Source organism: Lissotriton helveticus, chromosome 1_1 (assembly GCF_964261635.1).
Source record: "Lissotriton helveticus chromosome 1_1, aLisHel1.1, whole genome shotgun sequence".
In the NCBI taxonomy this organism is placed as follows: Eukaryota; Metazoa; Chordata; class Amphibia; order Caudata; family Salamandridae; genus Lissotriton; species Lissotriton helveticus.
Genome location: NC_136057.1, coordinates 1,919,857,675 through 1,919,882,987, shown reverse-complemented (window position 1 = coordinate 1,919,882,987; position 25,313 = coordinate 1,919,857,675). Strand labels below are relative to the sequence as shown.

At 43.3% G+C, this 25,313-nt stretch overlaps 1 protein-coding gene across 1 annotated transcript in view; it reads right to left on the bottom strand.

Annotated features, from left to right (window-relative positions):
- Positions 1–21,881, bottom strand: part of LOC144754968 (uncharacterized) — an 84,584-nt gene extending 62,703 nt beyond the window's left edge. Inside the window, exons 1-3 of the mRNA XM_078643347.1 lie at positions 21,861–21,881; positions 15,632–15,684; positions 12,841–12,879 (exon numbers count right to left, since the gene is read on the bottom strand). Coding sequence (XP_078499473.1) covers positions 12,841–12,879; positions 15,632–15,683 — 91 coding nt within the window. The 5' untranslated portion in view covers position 15,684; positions 21,861–21,881. The remainder of the gene's footprint in view (positions 1–12,840; positions 12,880–15,631; positions 15,685–21,860) is intronic.
- Between the last annotated feature and the right edge of the window lie 3,432 nt (positions 21,882–25,313).

Below are 25,313 nucleotides of genomic sequence, written 5' to 3'. Positions count from 1 at the left end.
ACAACTGCGATGTTTCTAAATAACATAAACGTTGTTCATACCTCTCCATTTCAAATGTCCAAGTATGCAGAATGGGCACCAGGCATCCAAAGCGTTGCCCGCCTCCTACGGATGAATCCGAATGGTTTAAGTTTTGGAAATTTTTTGGGATTGGGAAATTGGGTTTTCGCCAGGTGTTTGTGTCCTGGTGTGGGTGAGGAATGAGTTTTTGGGTCAGGGGTTATATTGCTTTTTCTCATGCTTTTTATGAAAAAATGTGTTCCTCGTTACCTCCTAAAAGAGTCACCTTTCCTTCTCCGCATTTAGTGCACTCCGAAAAATGCATCGTATATGCTCAAGCCTGCGTCACTCCCAAAGACATTGACTCCCGGTGCAGGGGTTGATGCTAAGCTAATTACTTGCAATGTGCAGGAGCTCAACAACCCCAGGAAATGTAAGCTTGTACTAGCCTACCTCCGTAGGCACAACGTAAAGATAGCTTTTCTTCAGGAAACACACTTACCCCACCAAGCCTCCCCCATTCGCTGCCTCATGGGGCCCACACAGATTCTTCTCGGGAAACAGCACTTACTCATGAGAGGTGTGTATCCTCATTCATCCTAGTCTTCCCTTCACCCATAAGTTCACTGTTGCATACAAAAATGGACGGTTCCTATTGGTACCCGGGTCAATACTGGGCAACGCAATTGAATTTCCTAATGTCTATTCCCCCAACATAGATGATCCAGATTTTGTCTCTGACTGACACGCACTACTCGATAAGCACAAGCATGACATGTTGTTCCTTGGGGGGATTTGAACTTATGGCTTGACCCTGGCCGCGACTCCTTAAGCATCGGGGAGAACACGAAGCCTCAAGCACACCGAGTATTCCAAGAACTCTTAGGCTCTCTTACAATGCGCGACATAGGGTGATCACATTATCCTGATAGATCAGACTACTCATTCCATTCAGCACCACACTCGACCTGGACAAGGATAGGCTATTGGTTCACGAACGCATTAGGCTGCATTTGGATCAGGAACATAGACATGCTGCCCCATAACCTGTCAGACCACGCACCAATGCTTCTCCATCTAGCGATCCCATATGCTACTGGGTGGGAGCGTAGATAGATCTTCCCAGCCACAGCTTTGTTAGAAGCTCTCTTCAAATCTGTGCTACATGATAAAATTCACAAATATTTCTCATTGAATTCCAGTTCTGTGACAAAATACGCAGTATTATGGGACGCCTTCAAGGCGTATACATGCTGTGTTTGCATATCCAATCAGGCTGGGGTCCTGCGGTCATTACGCGGTAGGTTGTACCTCGACTTGTATATAAAAAAACAAATAGTAATGATGGTAATCATGTAACACCATAGATTGAAAAATCATGTGCTAGCAGCAAATATTTTCTTTGAAATGGGGTGGTACATTTGTAACAATTAAATTAAAAGTTTCTATAAAGTTCCCCTGCGATCCCTAAAAAGGTTTACTTATTGTGGAATCATTGACATTTTAGATAGCATTCATTACATGGATTTCATCAGTTACAGTGTCTTCCTTACATAGTTTTGTTTCAGCTATAAGGATATACTTGACAAACTGATGAATTGATCTAGCTGTAATACCTCTTAAACATACAATGATTGCAGTTCTGCAGGTTCTTACTCCCTTCTGCAGGTTCTTACTGCTGTGTTTGCATATCCAATCAGGCTGGGGTCCTGCGGTCATTACGCGGTAGCCTTGCCTGACCTTAAACTGTGCTTAAGTATTTGGACAACTCGCCCACCTCACACGGCACCTCTAATAAACGAAACGCTCTACTCCTCGAGTTCAACGAGCATGTTGAAAGGGAGGCCACATTATTAGGCAAATACCAGGCGGCACGTAGATACACCGAGCAGAAGCGCCCTGGCAGAACTCTTGCACACCTGGTAAGAACCCTCAGGGGAACTGCACATATGACCTCGCTGCGGCCGCCTGACGGTTCTATCTCCACAGACAACACCGACATTATGGCTGAGCTAGTCTCATATTACTGATCCCTATACATGACCAAAGTACCCACTGACTTCACACATCACCTCGCTTACCTGGAAGAGGTTTCGATGGTGTGGCTGACCACGAGGCAAGCACAATTCCTCAGTGGACCCTTTACGGAGGAGGAGATAGGCCAAGCCATAGATGCTCCTGATGAATCGAAAGTCCCCCAGCCTCAATGGACTGTTCGGGGCTTTTAACAAATCATTTAAACAAACACTAACATCTGCTTAAGGTGTATGCTGAATTACTTGAGGATGGCGTCCTCCCCCCTTAATGAGAGGAGCAGCAATACTCCTTTTACTGAAACCCGGCAAAGACCCCACCACTTGTAACTCATACAGCCCCTTCTCCCTAATAAACTTTGATAACAAAATATTTGCTAAAATGCTAGCCACTAGGCAGTCATTGCTATTAGACCAGATTCTATCACCAGTACAATCTGGTTTCATACCACATATGTTGACAGCCCTAAATTTTCGGACTGTTTTTTAAATAATAAAAGGATATTGATGACCGCTCCAGCAGCCGTGCCACTACTCGATGCAGAGAAGGCCTTCCACTCCCTAGAATGGACATGTCTCTTCGCAATGCCACGAAAGTAAGGACTGCCAGCAAACTTCATTGCACTAATCACAATTCTATTTACTTCCCCCACAGCTAGGCCTCACGTGAACGGTTCTATTTCACCCCCTTTTTGATTACTTGCGGTACGCACCAGGGTTGCCGTTTTTCTTCCCTGCTTTTTATAGTGGCGATGGATCCGTTAGTTCGGCACCTACAAGAAAACCCTATGCACCACCACCTCTGATCCCGACCTAGGTCGTTGTTGTTATCCATGTATACAGATGACATCCTGCTTTTTATCAGAGACCCCAGTACAAACCTTCAGCCCCTAATGGCCGAAATCAGGCATTTTGGAGATATGTCCAGCCTGCGTGTTACTTGGGACAAGTCAGAGCTCTTCCCACTCACTGACTCATTTGACCCGGAGGGTGGGTATCTCCCTCTATGATGGATAGCAGATAGTACCAAATACCTGGGAATCACCTTACAAAGAAATAAAGAACAATTCATTTGTCTTAATATTGCACCAGCCATGGGATTGCTTGCTCTGCAAGTAGAGCGTTGGATCCAGCTGCCTCTGTCCATGGCCGGTCGCTTTGCCCTCATCAAAATGAATGTCCTTCCCCGATTCCTATACTTATTTATCAATATACCAATTCCATTAACCCAGGCCTTCAGCTTGCAGCTCAAGGGCCTGCTGATTCACCTAATTTGGGCGGAATAACGGCCACGGATAGCTTGGGACACCATCACCCTACCACAGTGGTTCCCAAACTTTTTTGACCCGTGGCTCCCTTGACCTAATTGGCAGTTGGCCGTGGCTCCCCACCATTTTTTTACCGGTGGGCGGGTCGGGGGGGGGGATGTAAGCCCGACCTTGGGAGTACTTCCTGTTGCCTTCCTTAAATTAGTTGGGATGCAATGAAGGTATTATAATTATATTTGTAACAAAATAAAAAGATAACAGTTGTTTAATAAAAACTTGTTAAGGGAGAAACGATACAAAATTAATAGCCAAATATGTTTTCATGCAACTTTTTTTAACCACACACACACACAACACCATCGCAGTAAATGTAACACCCACACCAATTCAGCACATGCTGTGGAGCACACACACCAAGCATTACAGCAGGTGATTTGAAAAGGGAAGGCTGATCTGGCAAACATACAAATAAACCAAAAATGATCGACATGCACCCGATGGCAAGTGCTTGTTGGGCCAAAAACAAAACAAACAATACATGAAATAAATTGGCCTGCAAAGGATCAAGAGGACGGATTCTGAACGGAACGAGGTTTGTTTGTTGCAGTAGGCACCATTAGTCATTTTTGGGAGTTTGTTATTAAAATAATAAAATCACATTAAATCTACTTGAAGGACTTACAATTGTAATGGTCCTTGGTTTATGATGGGAAAGTTAGATTTTAAATGCTATTTTAATATTTTAGGTGGTACATTTGTTATTTCCCTTCCTCATATTGCACTTTAGGAATTCACAAGTCCTTTGATATAAAATTAAAGTTGGCTCAAAACGGGGCCTAGGAAGTGGCAACATGTTTGGTTACTCCTATCACCACCTTTAATCTTTTTTAATTTGTCATCCTCAGCAGCCGCCATCTTAGGTGAAGGCTTTTTAGGTCTGGCATTAGCCAAGACTAGCCTTATATGTATAATAAACTTACTGAAAGGGACTTTCAGCCACCTCTCCTTATCCATTGGTATGTTGTGCCATTCACATTTTGCTTCCGTTTGGATGGTAGGTGAAACAGAGGGAAACCCATTTCAAAAATATTTTAATCTTTGCTAAGAGTTTCTGCATGGTCAGCAAAGCAAGGACACGTTTTCCAATAGTCACCCAGCAGCATCAACCCTCCCTCCCATGTCCCCTCCACCCCCTGGAAAGGTAGTTAAACTGAGTGGGTAAACAGAACGGAACAAAAAACTTGGTGCACGGAATCATTGTACAAACAATGGACAGCACACTAAAGTGTACCCTTATATAAGATAATAAACATTGAATCATTAATAAAGGGCTTGTTTGGCGAGCACCAGTAATTTTAAAACATTTTGAGACAGATGGTTTGCTGAAAACATATGTGCAAGTATCCCGCAAATTTACAAGAACAATTGTTTTCCCTCTTTTGCCACGTGCATTATTTTAAATTGTAGAGGAATACCTACCACTGATTTCACTTTCTGCGAGATACTGCTTGTTACACCTGCCTTTTTGCTTTTAACACACTTTCATACAGTTCAATTATTTTCTTAATGTTCGCAAGAAATGCATTCATTGATATTTTCTTCTATGATTTTAATGTAAGCAAAAGAAACTATATTCTAGTGACATTCTGGGAGTTGTAGGCCCGAGAAATGTAAAATATTCACTAACAATTTGGCAAATTAACTTTTAAGTGTAATTGTGCTGAACAGTAATGCGACACCAGAGCTACAGGGTCCCTTTGAAACAGAAGCAGGGCCTCAAACAGATCGATGCGGTTCAACGCGCACAACAGGCAGAATTAATTTAAAGCCCTTCCAGCTGTGTGAGGCGATAGATTACAAGATTGAAAGCATCGCGGCGCCCCTGGCTTCCCATCACGGCGCACCGGGGCGCCGCGGCGCACACTTTGGGAACCACTGCCCTACCATATGTTCGAGGGGGATTCGCCATTCCTGACCTACACTTATATTATCTTGTCACACAGTACCAATTTGTGTAACATTGGTTCCATCCTGATGCCCTCATACCATACGCCAATCCCAAGCGAGATCTGTCGGAACCACCTCCCCTGGGAGCAATATTCCCATTCGGCATGCGTGTGGATCCGAATGATATACAACCATATCAACCACCTGTTGGGCCTGGCATATGCTCTGCCTGCTTCTGGGCTCAGGTTCTCTGTACTCCCCCAACTTCCCATTACCGCATAATCTGCTTTTCCCTCCCACTGCTGAGAAAGTAGTAAAGCACACACTTAGCAAGCAGCAATTACACACCATTGGATCTCTATTCCCTGAGGGTCACACAATAACCATGGCTGACCTGGAGTAAGCGGACTGAAATGTTCTACATGGGTGCATGTACGACAACCAGGTTGCTTGGAGCACTTTGTTTGGTAGTTCCCTCCTATCCACTTCCTCCAGAGGAATTTACAACTCTTAAGCTCCTAATAACCTACCAGGACGGCTCACATCTGGTCACCAAACTGTATCAAGCATGTATGGCACTCAAACAAGTAAAGGACAGAGGGGCACAGCACCACTGGGAGGAGGATTTGGGTCATCCACTGACTGGCATAGAATGGGCATACAGTCATGAGCAAATCAAGAGGGTATCCCCTAATCATAGGCATAAGCTGCTTCAACTTGAATTCATTCGCCGAGTATGTCGCACTGGCAGAGTTGGTCAAGTATGATGCTGCCAGTTCCCCTCAATGTCCCAAATGTCAATTTCCCAGCGCTGACTTTGCACACATGTCTTGGACTTGCCCACTCATATCTGCATACTGGGTTACAATATTTCCGGTGCTATCTGATAATATTTCTATGCCACTCGCCCCCTCCCCCAAACTGGCATTACTGTGAATATTCGGTGATGTCCGGCCATGCCCCAGGACGGAGGCATGGCTCTGCAGTCCGGCATACTGTGACATGCAGACCGAGATATATTCTACTGTTCTGCCCCCCATCTCACGACCCAAGGGCATTTGTCATGTACATCGCCAATATCTAAGCTCAGTACAACAGACCTCCTCCCCTCCATCCCCTTCAAATATACATGATCGATCATCTCCCATGAGCTCGCCAGGTTCACAAATAGAACGGCACTAATGGGGACATATGCTGGCATCACCCCTGTCATGCTGCTAAAAAACGTGCTTAGTCCTCTATTCATCAGCAACCACATAGGAGCAACATTAGCCTACTAGGCCTTCATACTGGTTTTTGTTTGGAGTGTCCATGCGAGTACTCCCCCCTGCGCCTTTTCTCCCATCTCTCTTTTATTATTAATCTATTTATTTGTTTGTACCGTATTAAGTTTTCATTATACCAAAGTTATTCTTGGTGGGGATAATCTATTGTTGAAATGGATCGTTGTCCACTTGTGATGTTTTCATCCAAGATAATTGCTAGTGATTCGTGAATGAAAGCACTCTTTCTATATTTCTGTATACATAACATTAATGTTTCCATAGATATAGATTCTCCACCCTCCCCCTTCCCCTCTTGAAGACAGTGTGGGCCTGATTCATAGAACTAACTTAAGACAAAATCCTAAACTTACTACCATTTTGGTATTCACAGAAGGCATTTACTCATTTTGGTATTCACAAAAGGCACTTACTCATTTCGGTATTCACAGAAGTTAGGAGTCCTAACTTTAGGACTCCTAAATGCCTTCTGTGAATACCGAAAGTCTTAAAGTTAGGATTATTCTCAGTTTAGGAGTAGTAAAGTTAGGACTCCTAACTTTAGGACTCCTAGATGCCTTCTGTGAATACCGAAAGTCTTACAGTTAGGATTTTTCTCAGTTTAGGAGTACTAAAGTTAACCTTACCACTCATAGACTGAGAAAAATCCTAACTTTAAGACTTTCAGTATTCACAGAAGGCATTTAGGAGTCCTTAAGTTAGAAGTCCTAAAGTTAGGACTCCTAACTTCTGTGAATACCGAAATGAGTAAGTGCCTTCTGTGAATACCGAAATGAGTAAGTGCCTTCTGTGAATGCCAAAACGAGTAAGTGCCTTCTGTGAATACCAAAATGGTAGTAAGTTTAGGATGTTGTCTTAAATTAGTTCTGTGAATCGGGCCCTGGAAGTGTAACATCTCACTTCGTATACATTACTGTTCCCTTTCTCGTTTGTCTGTATGATCATAAATAATAAAACATAATTATACAGCCTCTCACATACCCACTCACTCTTGTATACACCACTTACACACCCACTCACTCACCCATACAGGAGCTCCCACAGTCACTTACCTTATTATATATGTTTAACACTCAGTAGCTTTTCAAAAACACTCACAATCACTGAATGATGTCATCAGTGATATAATTAGTGATGTCATCAGTAATGTCATTTGAGATGTCATGAGTGATGTCCCTGACCATGTCATGAGGGATGTAATATGTGAGGTCAAAAGCAGTGCATTGCGTGGGCGTAAGTTATAGTTAGCTCAGCTAACTAAAACTTCTGAGATTTCTCTGGTTTTGTCTGAGTCAAATGTCATCCTAACTATAACATCCCTATAACCTTTAAACCAAATACAGGCAAATTGTCATTCACCGTGAATACGATTGCGATGCCAACATAGGCTTTGAATAAATGCCCTGAGGAATTGATTCTAATGAGATAAGGGGCATGCCGACACAACGATAAGAGAAATGTGGGAAAAGGAATGCATGGGGCCAGCAGCATATATATATTTATTTTTGGAGATGATAGGACTTCCCATTTGGACATAGTCTGCTTTTAGACAAAGGAACAGGATTTTGAGACCCGTATGCATTAAGGAAGGAATCAAGCCCTCCAGAAGTCTCTTGTGAAGATGTGAAGAGACAAAGCACATTGGTTACATGAGTAAGCTGATTTTAAGATGTTTGGATAAAGGAACTATTTTTAAAACAAAGGATATGTGAATGAAGTTTGGGCATCCTCTGTTATAATAAGATGTACATTATATGTCCATAAATGAAGAATTGTGTGTGCTGATCGTTTTCGTGGAATAACTATAACATATCTGTAACCTTTGGTTTTTTTCAGTGAATTTCTATGGCTTTTTAACTAGTAGCCACATTTGTCGGGTCATGGACAAAGGGTGTGGGACCTCAAGAAGTACTCAATCCTCCAGCCAGCAGTGTGCAGTAGCCACTCTGTAGTTATAGTTAGTATTCCACAGACAGAAATTCCTCTGATTTTTGCTTGCTAATAACTTTGCGCCCATTTGACAAATCTCCATGAAACTCTATGGACCTATTCCATTTTCTATATATAAAATTGGTACAAAATTTCACAGAGATCCGTCATCGGAGGACAAAGGAAAAAAGAGGGTCCCAAAACGCATTTTGGCACCAATGCATTTCCCATAGACTTTGTACTCATGTGCAGTGCAAAAGTGGCTCAAACTAGCTTTAATGAAATTTGACAGGCATATAGATTACGGTGTGCAGATGGTCCTTTTGGGCACTACAGGTAGGTAGAATAAGTATATTTAAGTTATAGGGCATGTTAACTTAGTGATATCTTTTGTAGCAGTAGTTTTGCAAAGTGTCCGGTATTTTTCTGTATTTAACAAAACCATGAAGGTACTGTTGGACTTGGCCCTTTTTGTAGGGTTATCCCCAAACTTTTTGCTTCTTCCTCCTATGTTTTCCTGACCTGTTGTTGTTGGTTTTAGGACTCTGGGTACCTTACCACTACTGATCAGCGCAAAAGTGCAAGTGCTCCCTGTGTAAATTGTTGTTACCATTGGTTCTCCCTGATTGCAATATTTGATTTACGGGTAAGCCCCTAGTAAAGTGCACTGAGTGTGCTAGGGCCTGTAAACCAATTGCTACTATTGGACCTGCAGCACTGATTGCGACACCCACATGATTAGCTCTGAAAAGGTAACTCAGGCGTGCCACTGCAGTGCCTGTGTGCAGTTGTTAACTGCCATGTCGACTTGGCAAGTTCACCCACTTGACAGGCTCTAACCTTTCCTTTTCCTACATGTAAGGCACCCCTATAGTAGGCCCAAAGTACCCCCCTGGGCAGGGTGCAGTGTACGTGAAAGGTAGGACATGTACTGGTGTATGTGACATGCCCTGATAGTAAAATACTGCCAATTTTGTTTTTCACTATCAAAAGGCTATCTTGCCCCATAGGATAGAATCTTATAAATACAACTTCCCATTGGGACAAGATAGAGAATACAGTTTAGCCTCTCTAAACTCAGAATTTAATAACACATCTTTTAGTAAAGATTATTTTTAAATTGTGTGTTTGTAAATGACTCTTTTAGAACATAGGCATTTTCTTATTTAACCATTCTGTGTGCCAATGCCTGTTTGTGTATTGACTGTCTGGTTTTGGGGTGACAGAGGCTGGGGATGTGCATTCAATGTAGACAGCCACTGGGGGGCTTGAGGTGTGCCTGGCCCTTCCTGAGATGAATAGATCCTGGCTGAAATTTGAGTAGTGGGGGGAGATTTCCTTGCACCTAAATAGGGCCTGTGTCCCTTGCACAAAGCTGTCTCCACCCCCTTTGGTCATGCTACACCAGTGAGGACAGAACTGGTTTGGACTGGGCTCAGAGACCCTTGCACAAATAGAACAAAGACATTAAGTATTAGACCTAAAACTGCTGAACTTTAGACTACTTCTGGAATCAAGAGGAACCTTTGCCATGGAGAAGAGCTGGAGAAACTGAGGATAAGTACTGCCCCTTTGCTGTTTGCTATCTGGGGTTGGCCTGCAGTAGCTGATTCTGCCAAGGAAAGGAGAAGGACTTTACTGTATGCTGTGTCCCCCTGCTTGAAGAAGATCTCCAAGGGCTTGAGTAGAGCTTGCTTTGTGTTCTGAAGTCTCAGGGACACAACAACTTTACCCCTAGCTCCCCTGGACTTCCTTGCTGGGAGTTCTGGCCTGCCAAGAGATGCCTGTGATTGTCTTGGTCCTCTGGAGGTTGTTCCTGCTGTTTGGATCTGGAAAAGCAACGCAACTACAAGAAAATCAACACATCGCTCTTCTTGCTGCAGTTTTCCAGATGCAACACCCCAGTGCGAGAAGAATCTCTAAGCATCGCCGCTGCCAAAGCCGACGCAGGGCCTATTGCCGCTGCAAGAACCCTGCATTGAGGGGTCGAGACTGAAGAAACCCATGCAGTACCACTCGACACTGCCGCATTGATCACCTACACATTCAGGATTTCCATGCATCGTACCTGTGCGGCAAGTTTTCCGGACGCATCACCCGCGGACCAGAATCATCTTGGAGTGGACGCATCACTTCTCCCTACAGACCGGACACAACGCATCACTTCTCCTGCATGCAGCAGAACTGTTGCATCGCCTCCCCATGGTCTAAGGAACTGCCACATATCTTCATGTTCCCAACACTTCCCATCTCTGCAGATGTTCGGCCTTGTGAATTGTGTTGCACTACAGGTACTTGGAGAGAAATCATGCATCCATAGTTTTCTATGGATCCAGTTGCTTAAAACCTTTTTAAAGTCATTTTCTTAATACTTGTATGGTGGATTGGAATGTATGCCATGCAATGCCACTCTATGCTACTACACTCTATGCTTTTACACTATAGGAAATTCCGCTCTATGCCACTCCACTCTATGCTATTCCACTATATGGCACTTCACTGTACGTCACTCCATTGTACACCACTACAGTGAATGTTAATTCACTTTACAGCACTCCATGCTACTCCACTATATCCCCCTACACTCTATGGCATTCCACTCTGCTCCACTCCATTTTCCCTAGTACACTTCACACCATTGCACTCTACACCACTTTAATATATGCTATTACATTGTATGCCACTGCAGCTATTACACGTTACCTCACTACAGTCTACCTCGTTCCACTACCCAAAATCCACTCTACACTTTGCCTCTTTAGGCCCCTCCAAAGTATACTAAGCCACTCTTCGCCACTCCACCATACACCACTCCAGTCTATGCTATTCCATGGTACGCCACTACACTGTACCTCCCTCCACTCTGCGCTACTCCACAGTATGCCACTTCACTCTATGCCACTCCCCTCTATGCTATTCCACTATTTACCACTCCACTCCATGCAAATAGATTCTATGTCACTACATTCTACCCCACTCCAGTGTATGTTATTCCACTATACTTCATTCCACACAACACCACTACACTCTATGCTATTCCACTGTTTGCCACTAAACTGTACCACACTCAACACTCCATACTATGCCACTCCACTTTGTGCTATTCCCCTGCATGCCACTCCACTTTATGTCACTCCAGTCTACAACCACTCCATGTACGCCACTCCACTCTACGCTGCTCCACTGTATGCTATTCCTCTGAATATAATTGTACTCTACACCACTCCACTGTTCACCACTCCACTATGCACTATTCTACTGTATGCCAATACCCACTCCACGTCACTCCAACCTATGACACTATACTGTATGCTACTCCACTCTACATTATTCCAGTGTATGCAACCTCACTCTACGCCTGTCCACTCTACGCTATTCCTCTCAATGGCACTTCACTGTACGCCAATCCACTGAATGCCACTATGTTCTACCTCACTCCAATGTACATCACTCCACTTTACACTTCTCCATTATACGCTATTACACTTTACCCCACTACACTTTGTGCTACTCCACCCTTCACCACTCCACTGTATGCTGCACCACTGAACACCATTCCTCTGTATACCACTCCACTCCATTGTAAGATATTTCACTGTACAATATTCTGTGTATGCCACTCCACTGTACACCACTCTAGTGTACAACACTCCCCACTCTATGCTAAGTCAGTGTATGCTACTCTACTGTACACTAGTTGACATTATGCCACTCCACTCAATGCAACTCCGCTCTATGCAACTCCACTCTACATCAGTCGATTGTACGCCACTCCGGTCGCTGTCACTCCACTGTATGGCAACTTCACTCCATTGTATGCCATTCCACTCTACACCACCTACTCAATGCTATTGCACTATATGTAACTCCTCTCTACCCCACTCCATTCTATTCTATTTCACACAATGCCTTTCCACTGTCCTCAGCTCAAGAACACTGTACACCACTCAACAGCAGTTTATACTCCTCAGCTCTGACATCTTTGAAAAAAAAGTAATCTTTTGTAATTCTGAGCCACGTTGTTGCCTATTTGTGATAGGAAGTGGAACTTTGGGGCAAAGGAAACGATGTTTGACTATTACACTGAATACAGTGGCCCTTGCTTCCGCAGGATATAAACTCTAAAATCCTGTCTCTGCATTGAGGGTCTCCGATCACTGAGCGTGCTGCAGTGTGCTCACAACATATTGACATTTTTTCAAATGACTTCCACCCTCACTGTATATGAAAGGCAGTATATCATACCATACACTAAAGAGTCTTGGCTTCAATATGTGAGTACGGATGGGGCATTTAAGTATTAGAGTGAATGCTTCTGCAGAGGACATGCTACACACACATCTCCATGAAGGGTTAGACAGGATGGAGAGAGATTCTTACCTGGTTCAAGGCATCTACAGAGCTGTGGAGTGATTGGCACTAGTGGAAAGAAACAAAAAAGTTAATAGCACATTTGCCAACATTGGAGACATTTTGACAAGATGAAGCAGTCTTTAACTCACTAAATATGCAAGTTCACACACACACATGCACTTCCCAGATGAGGCTGCACTCCAGCTTCAAGTCAAGTTCCTCCAGGACCACAACATCTGTATTCTCTTCTCCCAACTTTTGATTACATTCAAATACCTCTGGAATCCTGTGGAATTTACATCATCATCTCTCATCTTAACTGGACCCTAGATCCTTTTGGTGACCCGATGTCAGTACTTGGAAGTCTGAGCACCTTGGCCCTTTTCCTGGGCAAGACCCTCTTTTGGCAATTGTAGTAGGGAATAGCGAATCCCAAATATCAATGACACACAATATCAGTGCCACAATATAGAGGGACAAAATATTGAAAGGTATGTGCACAGAGGGAGTTCAGGATTTACTTTTCTCAACTCTTCTTCTATGTACCTTGAAGATAAATATATCACCAAAGTACACATATATGGAGTTAGGTGTAGAATATATTTATATAAACTTACCATTCACTATTCTTCCCCAGTGATTTTTGGGATCTAATATTTCCTGCCTACATCTCTTCCGGTCTACACCTTTCCACTAATCTAAAGGATTTTCATGTTTGGTTCTGTCTACCTTGCTAGTCCTAGTAACCCCGTTCTGGCCCCCCTCTTAGGCACTTTACCCTGCCTTCCTGGAGCCCACCACTGGTAGCAACAACTAAGGCTGAAAAAACACTATAAACCGTGACTAGTGGGCATTTTAGAGGGGTATATGTATACATGTATTGTTATTTATATTAGCACGAACCCTGCAGTAGAGCATGATACAATATGTATGGTGTTGGGAGCCGATCAAGGTCATCCATATAAGGCAGGAATTACATTACACATATTAACATTTTTTAGGCACAGGTCGATTAACAAATGATCCCAGAATCACACAGTCTCGTTCATCAAAATAAGGAAAGGCACACTGTCATCAGTAAGAAGACCAAACGTCCCAGTCTTGATTTAACATCTTTCTTTATTCTTCATTGTATCAAACAACATAGACACAGACAATGTTTTGTTCCTTTTACAACAAATTGAACTTCTCCAGGGCACGCTATCTTGTGATCTTTCATGGAGAGCAAAATATTTCATTTTAAGTGTCCATGTATTTTCATCTTTAAATTAAAACTTCATTTGATAATGAAGCCACATGTCACTCCTGATGCCAGTTACACACAGAGCAAGGTAAAGCCTCGAAATGGAAGGTTTGCAAGAAAGTGAGAAGCTTATATATGAATTTATGGGCTGGCCCAGGTCTAAGGGATTTGCGTTCATCCTGCTGGGCGGTCTCTCGTTGGCAGTTTGCAGATTGTAACAAAACAATTTGTTTGACTTGTTCACAAAAATTGCAGGCGAAGAGAAACAGTTGTACCACACCCACCCACCACTAAAGATCTCTATCTAAAATGAGCATCTCAGCAAAAACTCATAAAGAGATCTTGTAAGTATTAACCCCTTCACTGAGCAGTGTGATTTTTTTTACTTTAGTGGCTCAGGCACACGTTCAAATAATGTGATGATCTAAAGGCAACGTTACATTAGTGTTAATTCAGACATTGCTGAACAGGGCAATCTTTAGGGCAAAGTTAGACTCAGTGCTTCATTATGAGTCACCCCTGATTCCGATGAGGTTGACAAAACCTCCTGGTTATTCCTTATTCAGAGGGGAACTTCAGAATTTACTTCAGAATACTCTTGTGTTTCCACACCTCACCCCCAGAGTTACAGATGCCCACAAACTCGGTAACTCAATGGGGGTGGGGGAAATAATACCGGCCCAAAATCCAGGACATTAGTAGTGAGGCCTTAAGTATCTGAATACTCTGTGAGCAGCCAATGAGTGCCATGTCCAGCAGATGGTACCCAGTCTACATTGTCACTGGCCCGCTCTTGGTGAAATGCGTGACAACATTCACGATTAAACCACATTATTCAATGTTACATGTTTCTTTTAGCATATATACTTGGGTTAGGCATGAATATAAAAATGTTACAGTGTCTCTCTCAAAGAATTTTGACAATCGCAGGTACATATCACCTAGTTTGTGGCACATCATTATGATATTTAATAAAAGGTCCAAGTGGTGGACAATGCCAAAGAATGCTGATGTTATTCATGGCTGGGCCGAGAGCAGTCTTGGCAAAAATGCCCTAAAAAGCCCCTCTACATTTGACTCCTCACTCTAGCTCTCTCTTCCCATCTATATACTTTCTTTCACTCCTCCTCTCCTCTCTCTCTCTCTCTCTTCTCCCTCTCTGGTCCCTTCCTCTCTTTCTACCTTCCTCCCTCTCTCCTTCTCTCTTGAAGCCTCCCGTGCACGCTTCAATTAATCTCGGGGAGCTGGGGAGAGTGACAGAGGCCCCAGGAGCGGCCTCGTACATTCAAACCCAGCCACTAAGGGCATCAGCCCACTTCGGAAATGCCCAGTGGAATAAAAGAAAGGTCGCCCAGCCCTGCTGTTATTAGAAGTAATTTGTGCTTGCACACGCTCTCAAGTTTCATCACCTCAGACTAGGTCAATTACATGCAAGGGTAAGCCTTAGCATACTACATACAGACAAGGTATTGAAATGCAGCGGGCGTACTAGTGGAAATCTGATTGGTCACTTGGTGTTGGTGAGTTTCTCACCTCAAATAAACATTACTGGTGGAGTGAACCCCAAGCACTTACCTGCCTGCCCAAGAGGTAGTGATGCCAGAAGCAGCAGACACAACAGCGCCATCCTGTGGAGGAAGTAAACAGCCACTGTTAGCAGGAGAAAAGCGAATGCATGTTACCGCACCCTGTACACATCATAATTAGCTGGTAGTAACTTACATGCATAATTAGCTCACGGCTTGTTTCAATTGTGGTCACAGTGGCAAACGTGCATGCCTCGGTGCAGCTGACAAGCATCTACGTTCTTGGGCCTAGAGGGGAAAGGTTAGCAGTCTACATTGCACGTTATTTGGCTCGCCAATTCACTGAATGATGAAATCCAGCCAGATTATCAGAATATCCACAATCAATATGCATGAGATGCATGAATTCTAATAAAGAGGTTGAGAAGCCCAGCTCTATCTTCTGGTCTGAAGTCAGCTCCATTCAAGCAGTGGTCTTCCAGACCCCAGCAAGCTGCAGTCGGGGTTGTACCTGTATCTGCAATACTTTAAACAACAGAGACCGACCAATAGGACTTGAGAATTGCTACCAGCATGTAAGAAGCCGGCACCTATCACAATTTGTCCACCTCTAATTTATGAGTGTTTTATTTGTGAATGCATTGGTTCTGATCATACTTTTTATTATTAGTTTTCAATTCTTCTTAGATGTTCTCCTGACTGCAGTGATGGTGATCATTGTTGGCTTCCGTACATCTCGGTGCGGCAACTGAAGAGTTTGGACTCATTGGGTCATACATCTCTTTCCTGGTTCCCTCTCACCAGGAATGATCTGCTGCGGGGTTACAAGATAATTTCCTCTGTGGGTCTTTGTCTCCTTGACCAATGATTCTTAATCATTGTGTAATGTCAGCTTCCTGTTTTTGGTGACTCTGGCCTGTTGTGGATATGATCTTGGGAAGTAGTGGAACGAAAAAGGATAGTCAGAGTAAGGAAGATTACCGATAACTAATCGGTGCATGAGGCAATTCTCGTGAGAGTTAGGACCATTGGGTTTGGCAGTGTTATTTTGTCTGCTGCAGCATTGAATACAATGTACAACGAAGTCTCTGTGCAGGAATGTTGGCTCGTTGGATCCACTTCTGCAGAATGGGTACCCGAGGGGAGTGGAGTATGGACATCTCCCACCTAGGTTATTTTGGTGAGCGGTGCAGGCCACATGAGGTATCCTTTGTTAGGGATCTGGAGGGAAGGGGGCCTACGAGCTTTTAGGATAGGTCAGGGAGCTGGACGAGCTCTTGGTGCTCACTGACTTGACCTAGTAACATAATCTTTTCAACTTTAAATTCTTGAGCTGTGGTATTTTGCACCGTCTCGCCTGCTATGGGCAGGGTCGGATTGGGAAGGCGGGCAGTCAGGAATGGGGCGATGGGCCGGTGCATCAGGGCCACCCGTGGGCAGTGCTTTAAATGGGGGGGGGGGAAAGTGCAGGTACTCACTAAATAGAGCTATGACCAAAGGGGCGGGCAAGGAGGCGGGCTTATGGGTGGGGCCAGGGGCGGGGCTACAGGCCAAAATTGACGGGAATCGGTGTGGTATGTAACTCTTGGAGCATAGTGTGGTAGTGCACTGTCATTCAGAAACTACACATTTTCCATTGTCATTACCACTAAATTTACACAGACATAGTTTTACTGACATAAACTATGCAGTGCAGTGCACCAAGAATAATGTGTGGAATTGGGTACCAGCCAGTTACATATCCAATGTAACATGGGCCTGAGTGCAAGGAAGAAAATGGATCACTAACCCTTGTTTGGTCTGTGAAATACAGCAATGTGTCCGATGGTATCGCCTGACATTCAACCTCCGTGGCTAAAGAAAACACAACATTTAAAGGCATCTAATTGCCCTTCCATCTTAACTGGAGTGCGGTTATTTTAATAGATAGAACAAATGTAAAAAAAAAACAAATTTGCCTGACAGTAACAGATTGTGCTCACTGAGCATCAGCATTGGCATCGCTGATAGTGGCGAGTCTTACTTACCTTTTTCTTTCCCCCTTTGTAGCAGGCAGAGCCAATTGGGCTCAGCACTGTCGGGTCCCGAGCATATGCAGTCTCCACCAGGGCAGAGGCTTCCTCCAATCTCCCCTGGACTCCAGGGAGGGCGCTCAGGCCATCTCCCCTCCTCCTCGCCCATTATGGGCTCATTGTCGCAGCTCAACAGGGGGCAAATGAATCAGGTGAAAAGGCTAAGGTGTTAAAATGGCCCACCTGGTGTCATACGTCCTCAGCGACGCTGTACGGAAGGGGGTCCAAACTGCAGGAATCTGATTGCTGCTTCCTGGGTCCCGGATGGGTCTTAGTGCAGGAATACAATCCTCGGACCCCTGCCTGCCCCTTGAAGAAATCTGATACTCCGGCTCTTCACCTGACGGGCTCCTTGTCCGTGATCCTCACTGCTGTATGGCAAAGAAGGAAGGGAAAGCCATTGCAAACTGCATTTTTAAGGGCTTCCATTGCTTCCCGCAACACATCTACTGGGTGGTGACTTCACACCGTTGCTGATGGCAGGATGATTGCCACTGCCAGTGTGAAATGCTAATCATGTGAGCCTACATTACAGAGTAGAAATGCTGTGCATGCACTCATGATGACCATTTCTTTGGGATGATTGGAAAATCCCAGCATGCTGCAGTGAGTACCGGTACTTTCCCTGGGCATGGAGAAGTTCCAGTACACAGAGGGGGAAAAAAAAGAAGTGCCGGTACTCAGTACCGGAGAGTACCGGCCCATTTAAAGCACTGCCCGTGGGCCGTTTTTTTTAGCCTCTGTAAACTGGCCCAAGATACCTACTGTCTGCGCCAGGCCACTGTAATGAGGCGCCAGCATCACAGACTCTTTCCTGACCCTCTGTAATTTAAGGCTAGTAGCTTGGTGTTACTCTGGCCTTTAGCCAGGCCAAAAACAGTGTCTTCCCCTGCTGGGCCATCACCTTCAGGTTTTATGGCTATTGTCCATTCTCACCTCAGTCTATGGTGGGCTGGCAGGAGGTAAGAGAAGCTGCCTCCAAAGAGGCCAGGTGTTGTCACCTCAGCCCTTGTGTCTTTTAGGCCTACTTGCTGGGTGCATGGCATAAATGGCTGGCTATGACATTAAGATTAAACCTGAATCGCTGCACAAAACGTGTGCCTAGAAAAGTACACAAAGCACTGAGTGGAACAGTCAGTGCTGTAAACAAGCATTACAAGAAGAGTTATATGAACACGGCAGTACAGGAATATGGCAGAGACTGAGAGACATAAAGCAAGTGCACATGTGGTAAAACCAGATGGGCCCCTGATTATAGGAGCATCTGACTGAAGCATAATTAAACTATTATATCATGAACTGAGCATCACCTGTAAATCGTAAGCTCCTGTAAGACAAGCTTTGTAGATCTAATTATCAGAGGATCCTATGCTGTCAGACAGAAAGGATGTTAAGCAGCTACAGAAAGGGGTTCCTGAACCAGTGTGTTTTTAGAAGATATTTGATGCACAGAAAGGAGGGGTGTTCCTTACTATGTGAGAGTTGCCTGCAAATGGTCCGGGCATTTTGCACTTCTTAAAAAGTGGGGTACCGTTTTTTTTAATTTCATTGTTATTTTTTAGGATTGCGGGTCTCAAGAACGTGCAGGCATAGATAACTTTAGAGAATGGTAACTGGGAGTGTTTATTGTGTATCCAGATTTCTCTTTTTTTGTCACAACGCACATGTGTGGCTACATGGAGGCAGTGAGAAGGGCAAGGGGTGGCACTGTACAAAACGAATACATAACACATCAGCCCTTTGCATTATAAAGAAGACATCGGGTACCGAGGGGGGCTTCACCCAGCCCATTTTCAGATTCTGTTCTACACAGCCTTGAGTGGTCGAGGGATGTGGCTAAACCAGAAATATGAGTGCACCAGCAGAACTCACTTATAGCGCTTATACCTCTGGGGAAACTTGAGAGAAAGTTGAGTGGACTGTTTTCCACTGTTTGAGAATAACACTATTAATGAGTTTTCGTACATTGTCAAGCCCAGAGCCGCAACAGACACTTAAAAAAAACGCCTATTAACAAGAAATAACCAGACAGATTCTACAAAGGCTGGACAGTAATAATTAAAGAGGGCTCTTTATATAAAAAAAACTCCCTAATCCATTTTAACATATTTTTTTCCGCTTTTTTTAGTTTTACTATCAGTCACAGAGAATTAAGGCCGCTTTAGATCACATTTTTAAGTGCTTTTGCCTTACATTGACTACTTAAAGTACATACCTGTCAGATGAAAAAATACGGAGTTTGGGTGATTTTCTTCCATTTGGTACCGTCCAGGTGTTAACCCTAGCCAGTTCAAGTGTTGTGCCCGTAGCCTATTTTAATTCTCCTCACCTGTATGCAGTGCTTCTAGTTATGCCAATGTCACTGACTCTAGAAGCTTTAAAATATTTATTTTACCAAACATTTCTCAAAAGAATTAGTCTAATAAGGCTAACGTGATGTTGATCCATGAAGGGACAATCCAGGAAAGTGGGCCACTTTTTTTGGGAGTGCCCGGGCCAAATTGTGATCCCAATCTGACCCTGGCTATGGGCCAATCACTACCTGGGTATTTAGAGTTTCTGGAAACGGGGTTCCACGACTCTAAGGTGTGGATAATTAAAGCTGGTCCTTTTATCGTGTCAGACCTCAGAAAGTCCAGTTTGTATACACAAGCACTGGGCATTGTGCTCTTCTGTATCAGATCTACTACGCAGCACATGGAGACAGCACCTTTTAACACGACCTTCAACCCCACTCGACAGATGGCGCGCAATTTCACCCATGAGCGAGCTCTCGGGAAGTGGGGCAGATATTTCTGAGACATGCTGGGTGGACAGGGTGAGATATCGCGATGCCTGAGCCCACCAGGCTTCCGGAAGCTCTGGCCCATGTAAGCGTCGCGGGCCATGGCTAGCATTTCATCATGCACATAAAAATAAGTGGCCGAAAAACAGCACACAAAATATGAGCAAACATATGAAATCAAAACCTAAAAAATTAGTTACCGTGCCAAAAAACGCAATTTACTATTATTACGAAAATATAGTCTTAGTATGTATCCGAAAGATACACTAGCATTTGAACCTACATTATGTAATCTCGTACTCGTTGATTTCTCATCTTTTCCCTTACATGTGTCTGACACTATTAATCATGGAGGGGTGCTAGTGTAACATATGAGGCACAAAGGTGAGCTGCTGTAACAGTACAGAGGGGATCTGGGGTAACGTTCCAAGCCCAGCTACATGTCAAGGTACAGAGGTGTGCCGGTGCAACACACCAGCTACAGAGGTGAGTTACTGTGCTACGTGTTAGCATACACAAACGAACGTGTATTATCTATTGAGGTAGAGAGCTGAACCGATGCAACTTTTCAAAGCACCGAGGTGAGCTAGTATTATACAGCAATGTACACACATTACATGGCATTACATATTCAAGAACAGCAATTGGGTGCTATTAATAAACAAGGTACACAGAAGAGCTGGTATTAAATAATAAGACATAGAGAAGAGCCAATTATCTAAATGAAGATATAAAAGTAATTGAACGAAGCATATCAAAGTATAGTGGTAAACTGGTGCTACATATCTGGATATAGAAGTGAACTAATTATGCATATCAATGTACAGTGAAGACTGGTGCTAAACTGTGGCATAATAATTAAGCAAGATAAGCTGGTGCAACATATCAAGGCATAGAGGGGAGCTGAGACTGCATTTTGAAGAATTACATTGAGCTGTCCTACGTATCAATGTACAGAGATGAACTGGGATTGCATATCAACACATGAAGGTGAGCTGCCCTACATATCAATGTGGAGAGATGAACTAGGACTACATATCAATAAATGAAGGTGAACTATGCTGCATATCAATGTGTGGAGGTGACCTGGTATTACCTATCAGTGAATGAAGGTGAGCTGTTCTACATATTATTGTGCAGCGATGACCTGAGATTACATACCAATGAATGAAGGTGAACTGTGATACATATCAATGTGTGGAGGTGAGATGAGACTATATATCAATGAATAACGGTGACATGCAACATATAGATGTGCAGAGGTGAGCAGGTATTACATATCAATGAATGGAGGAAAGCTGGGCCTACACTATACATATAAACAGAAGAGCAATTGTGCTATCTAAGATCAATGCAGACAGAGATAAGAGTACAGAAGTGAGCAGGTGCTACACATGAAGAGATAACTTCATTTTACATACCTGTGGGGCAGGATACGTGCCTTTTCTGCACACTTGCACTTCCACAGGTGATATACTGCCTCTTATTCCCACAATAATGTGAACTCAAACACATCTGTCCAATGGGAGCAGTGGGCGGTGCCTCACACTCCCTAGGGTGTCTCTGTGGGAAAAGGAGTGGCTTTAGGCTGGTGTCTGACAGTCAGAGCTCAGATCCACAGTCACAGAGCTTGCCTTGTTAAGCTCTCAAGGTATTCCTGATTGAACAGAGACAGCCACAATACCGAATCTGATTTTATCTTTCGGTGCAATTATTGAACATGTAATCTATTATTATCTATAATTATGATTTACTGCAATGAGCAGCAAATGCTTGAACTATGAGGCATCTTTTTGTTGCACACTCTCCTATATGTTTTGATACACGCCTCTCATATATCTGCCAGCCTCACACTCCTTTTCACATCGCCAAATTAACCCTCTGAATGACCCTTTTTCTGATCGGCTTAGACGAGGATGTCTGCATCGTCTTGAAATACATGGTGGCCATCTTGAAATCTTTTCAATATTTCAGCTACGACCTTTGCTCTGCCTAGAGTACCTGTGAACTGCAGCAGTAAACAACTGTATCCATCTTCTACATCTGACTTTGAACTCACCTACTGATATTTTATAACATATTTATGTAACTTTGCTTTTGATTTCTACGTATGGTTCATAAAAATGTACTGTTACTCGTTATTGTGTGTTTATTCAATGCCTAATCTTCGGTACATTCTTTGTGAGAATGGACTTGCTTTTCAGCACCCTTGTGGTTACTGGCATACAATTTGTTGTGAGTCTAGAATTTAAGGGCACAGACACACAGGAAGGAAGCCTTTAGTGCCTGCCAATATTCCAGTTTCTGTGGGTCCATAAAACGTTGGGACTGGAAGGATCAGTCACTCTTCAAACCTCAAATCCCATAGTTGGCAAAAACCTGAATGTCAGGAGTGACTACTTCAGCCACCCCAGGTTTTTTGTCTAATAACACTGTGCCTTCTGGGACTCTCTGTTTCCCCTTTTTCATTATAGGCTTGTAAACCCAGTCATTCAAAAAGATACTGATGAAATAGCCAGTATGGGCTGAATTTGTCACATATGACATGGGGCCACTTGACATATTTGGCCCATGATCTCTCTTATCTGTATATGCTGAAACTAACTGACAAGGATCCTCAGCTAAGATAGCCAGATACCTATACGTCACTTAGAAGACATCACTCCAGGAATTTAATTTAATTTTACAGCCTACTATATGCTCTGTATTGTAATCTTGATTCAGTGAACCTAATTGAGCAAACTAGTAGATTACAATAATATATAAAATGGAAATCTAGGACTGAAGCATTATGCCCTTAATGCCATCAGGTATCCTTATCTTTAACCCATACGTCCTTCATTCTCGAATATAATTAAGTACTTAAACTGAGAAGGTCCTTTAAGGCTGCAGAGTTTCATCTCTCCGTAAATGCTGAAATGGATGGAGCTTACAAACCCTTCCCCCGCTGGGATCTCTCCAGCTATGTAGTGATATTGGCAGATTGAATCAACCCACTTTGGTGTTTCTCCAGTCAGTATTTTCTGTGAAAGACAGAACCCTTTAGTTTCTTAACAAGAAGGTCTCTCCTATCTGTGAAGGCTGAGCTAACCAAAACTACATCAGAGCCCCATGCTTTTTTTATTCTCTCCAAACCTGTAACCGGGAAGAAAACATATGTGACTAACAATGAAACAGTACGATCTCCAGAGTTAAATAAATCACACTCTTTCTCATTACTAACCAATTCCCAGAATTAACAAACAAGTAGCCCTTACCTGATCCATGTGCTAAAAGTAACTGGTGTAAGAGCCCAACATATGTAAGCACTGATGTGGAAACCATGAACGAGAATGGCCACTCAAGACAGGAGGCCCTTGCTCCTTCTACAAACCAATGTAATGGGAGTTGATTCGAACAAGTGAAAGTATACGATTGACAGGAGCATCCATCCTCTACTGAGGATAGACTGCATCTAGAGCTAGTCCTAAAGAAAGCTCTAGAGAGCTTGTGGGCTTGATGCACAAATGTAAGTTTACATGAGTAGATATACTCACGTGTAGATCTACTCCTACACCTAGGTGTAAGTCTCCACTCTTTTGCTATTCATCATTTCTGTGTCGAGTTTTAAACCTAGGTGTAGTTTTACTAGCTGACACCCCCCATCATGAAGTGTGGAGCCTCCCACAACTACATTTATGACTGTACATTTTCTTCTAGTAAGTTTATTTATTTATTTTATTTATGGTAAAACACTTTAAATTAGCCCATGCTCACCCTCTGGTAGCTTGGTACAGAGCAGTCAGACTTAAATTAGGAGGCAATGTGTAATGTATTTGTTCAAAATGTCAAGCAGTAACACAGTGAAAACACCACAAAAAAACTCCACACCAGAGTAGAATTGCTGGGAATAATATTATGAATAAAACAAGACCAAAATGACAAACATCCAATCAGTAGAATTTGAGATATGAACTTTTAAAGATTAAATCAAAAATAGCTCTTAAAGATTTAATTGAGAGCTCTGGACTGGGACAAAGTCAAGAGTTCAAGCCGATCGCGATGGAGCACAGGCCAGACACAGGACACACGTATGGCCCACTGAAAAAAAGTACCATGATTCTGGTTGCAAGCAACAAGATGCATCGTGATCCCCACGCAGATCTCAACACAAGAGTGGTGATGTGTCAGGTCCATAGGTGATGTTCCCGGTTCCAAAATTCGGCGGTTCGAAATGCTTGTAATCCAATCCTTGTACGACAGTACAGTACACGCCCACAAGAGGGACTCGCGGTTGGAGTCACCCTCATTGTGAGGAAGTGGAGGGCTGGTACGAGTGACTTTGACTCCCACATGGTAATGATAATGTGTGTATTTAGTAATGATGTGTGGTTAAGTCGGGAGAGTGAGAAACTTGATTTAGTAACCAGGCTGTGTCTCTTTTTACATTTGACAGTCACTGTACAGAAATATACCAGTGTCCATGATTGGTGATTAATGAACTTACTGCCCTGACGAAATTGCCTTAAAGCAGTGTTGGCAATGAAACATGTCGGCCTAGTACGAAGTGGTCTGCATAAATGCAGCCGGTTTTAAATTTGGGCACACATGAATAATAAAGTTGGTAATTGTGCTACTTATTTCATTTTTATTTTCACGGGGTTTTGTTTTATACACATCACATTGTTATTTTTTTGCACTAATTTTTGGGACACATCTTTATTATTTAAGGCAAGATGGTTACCAATGATGAGATAAGTGGGCATAGCTGGTGAGTACCAATCAGCAAGCTCTATTGGTAGTGCGCACGTGAGGTGCCATCTTGTCCTTTTTCACATTTTTTATCATTTACACATTTACATATAGATTGATGTAATCTTTCTTGACACATTATC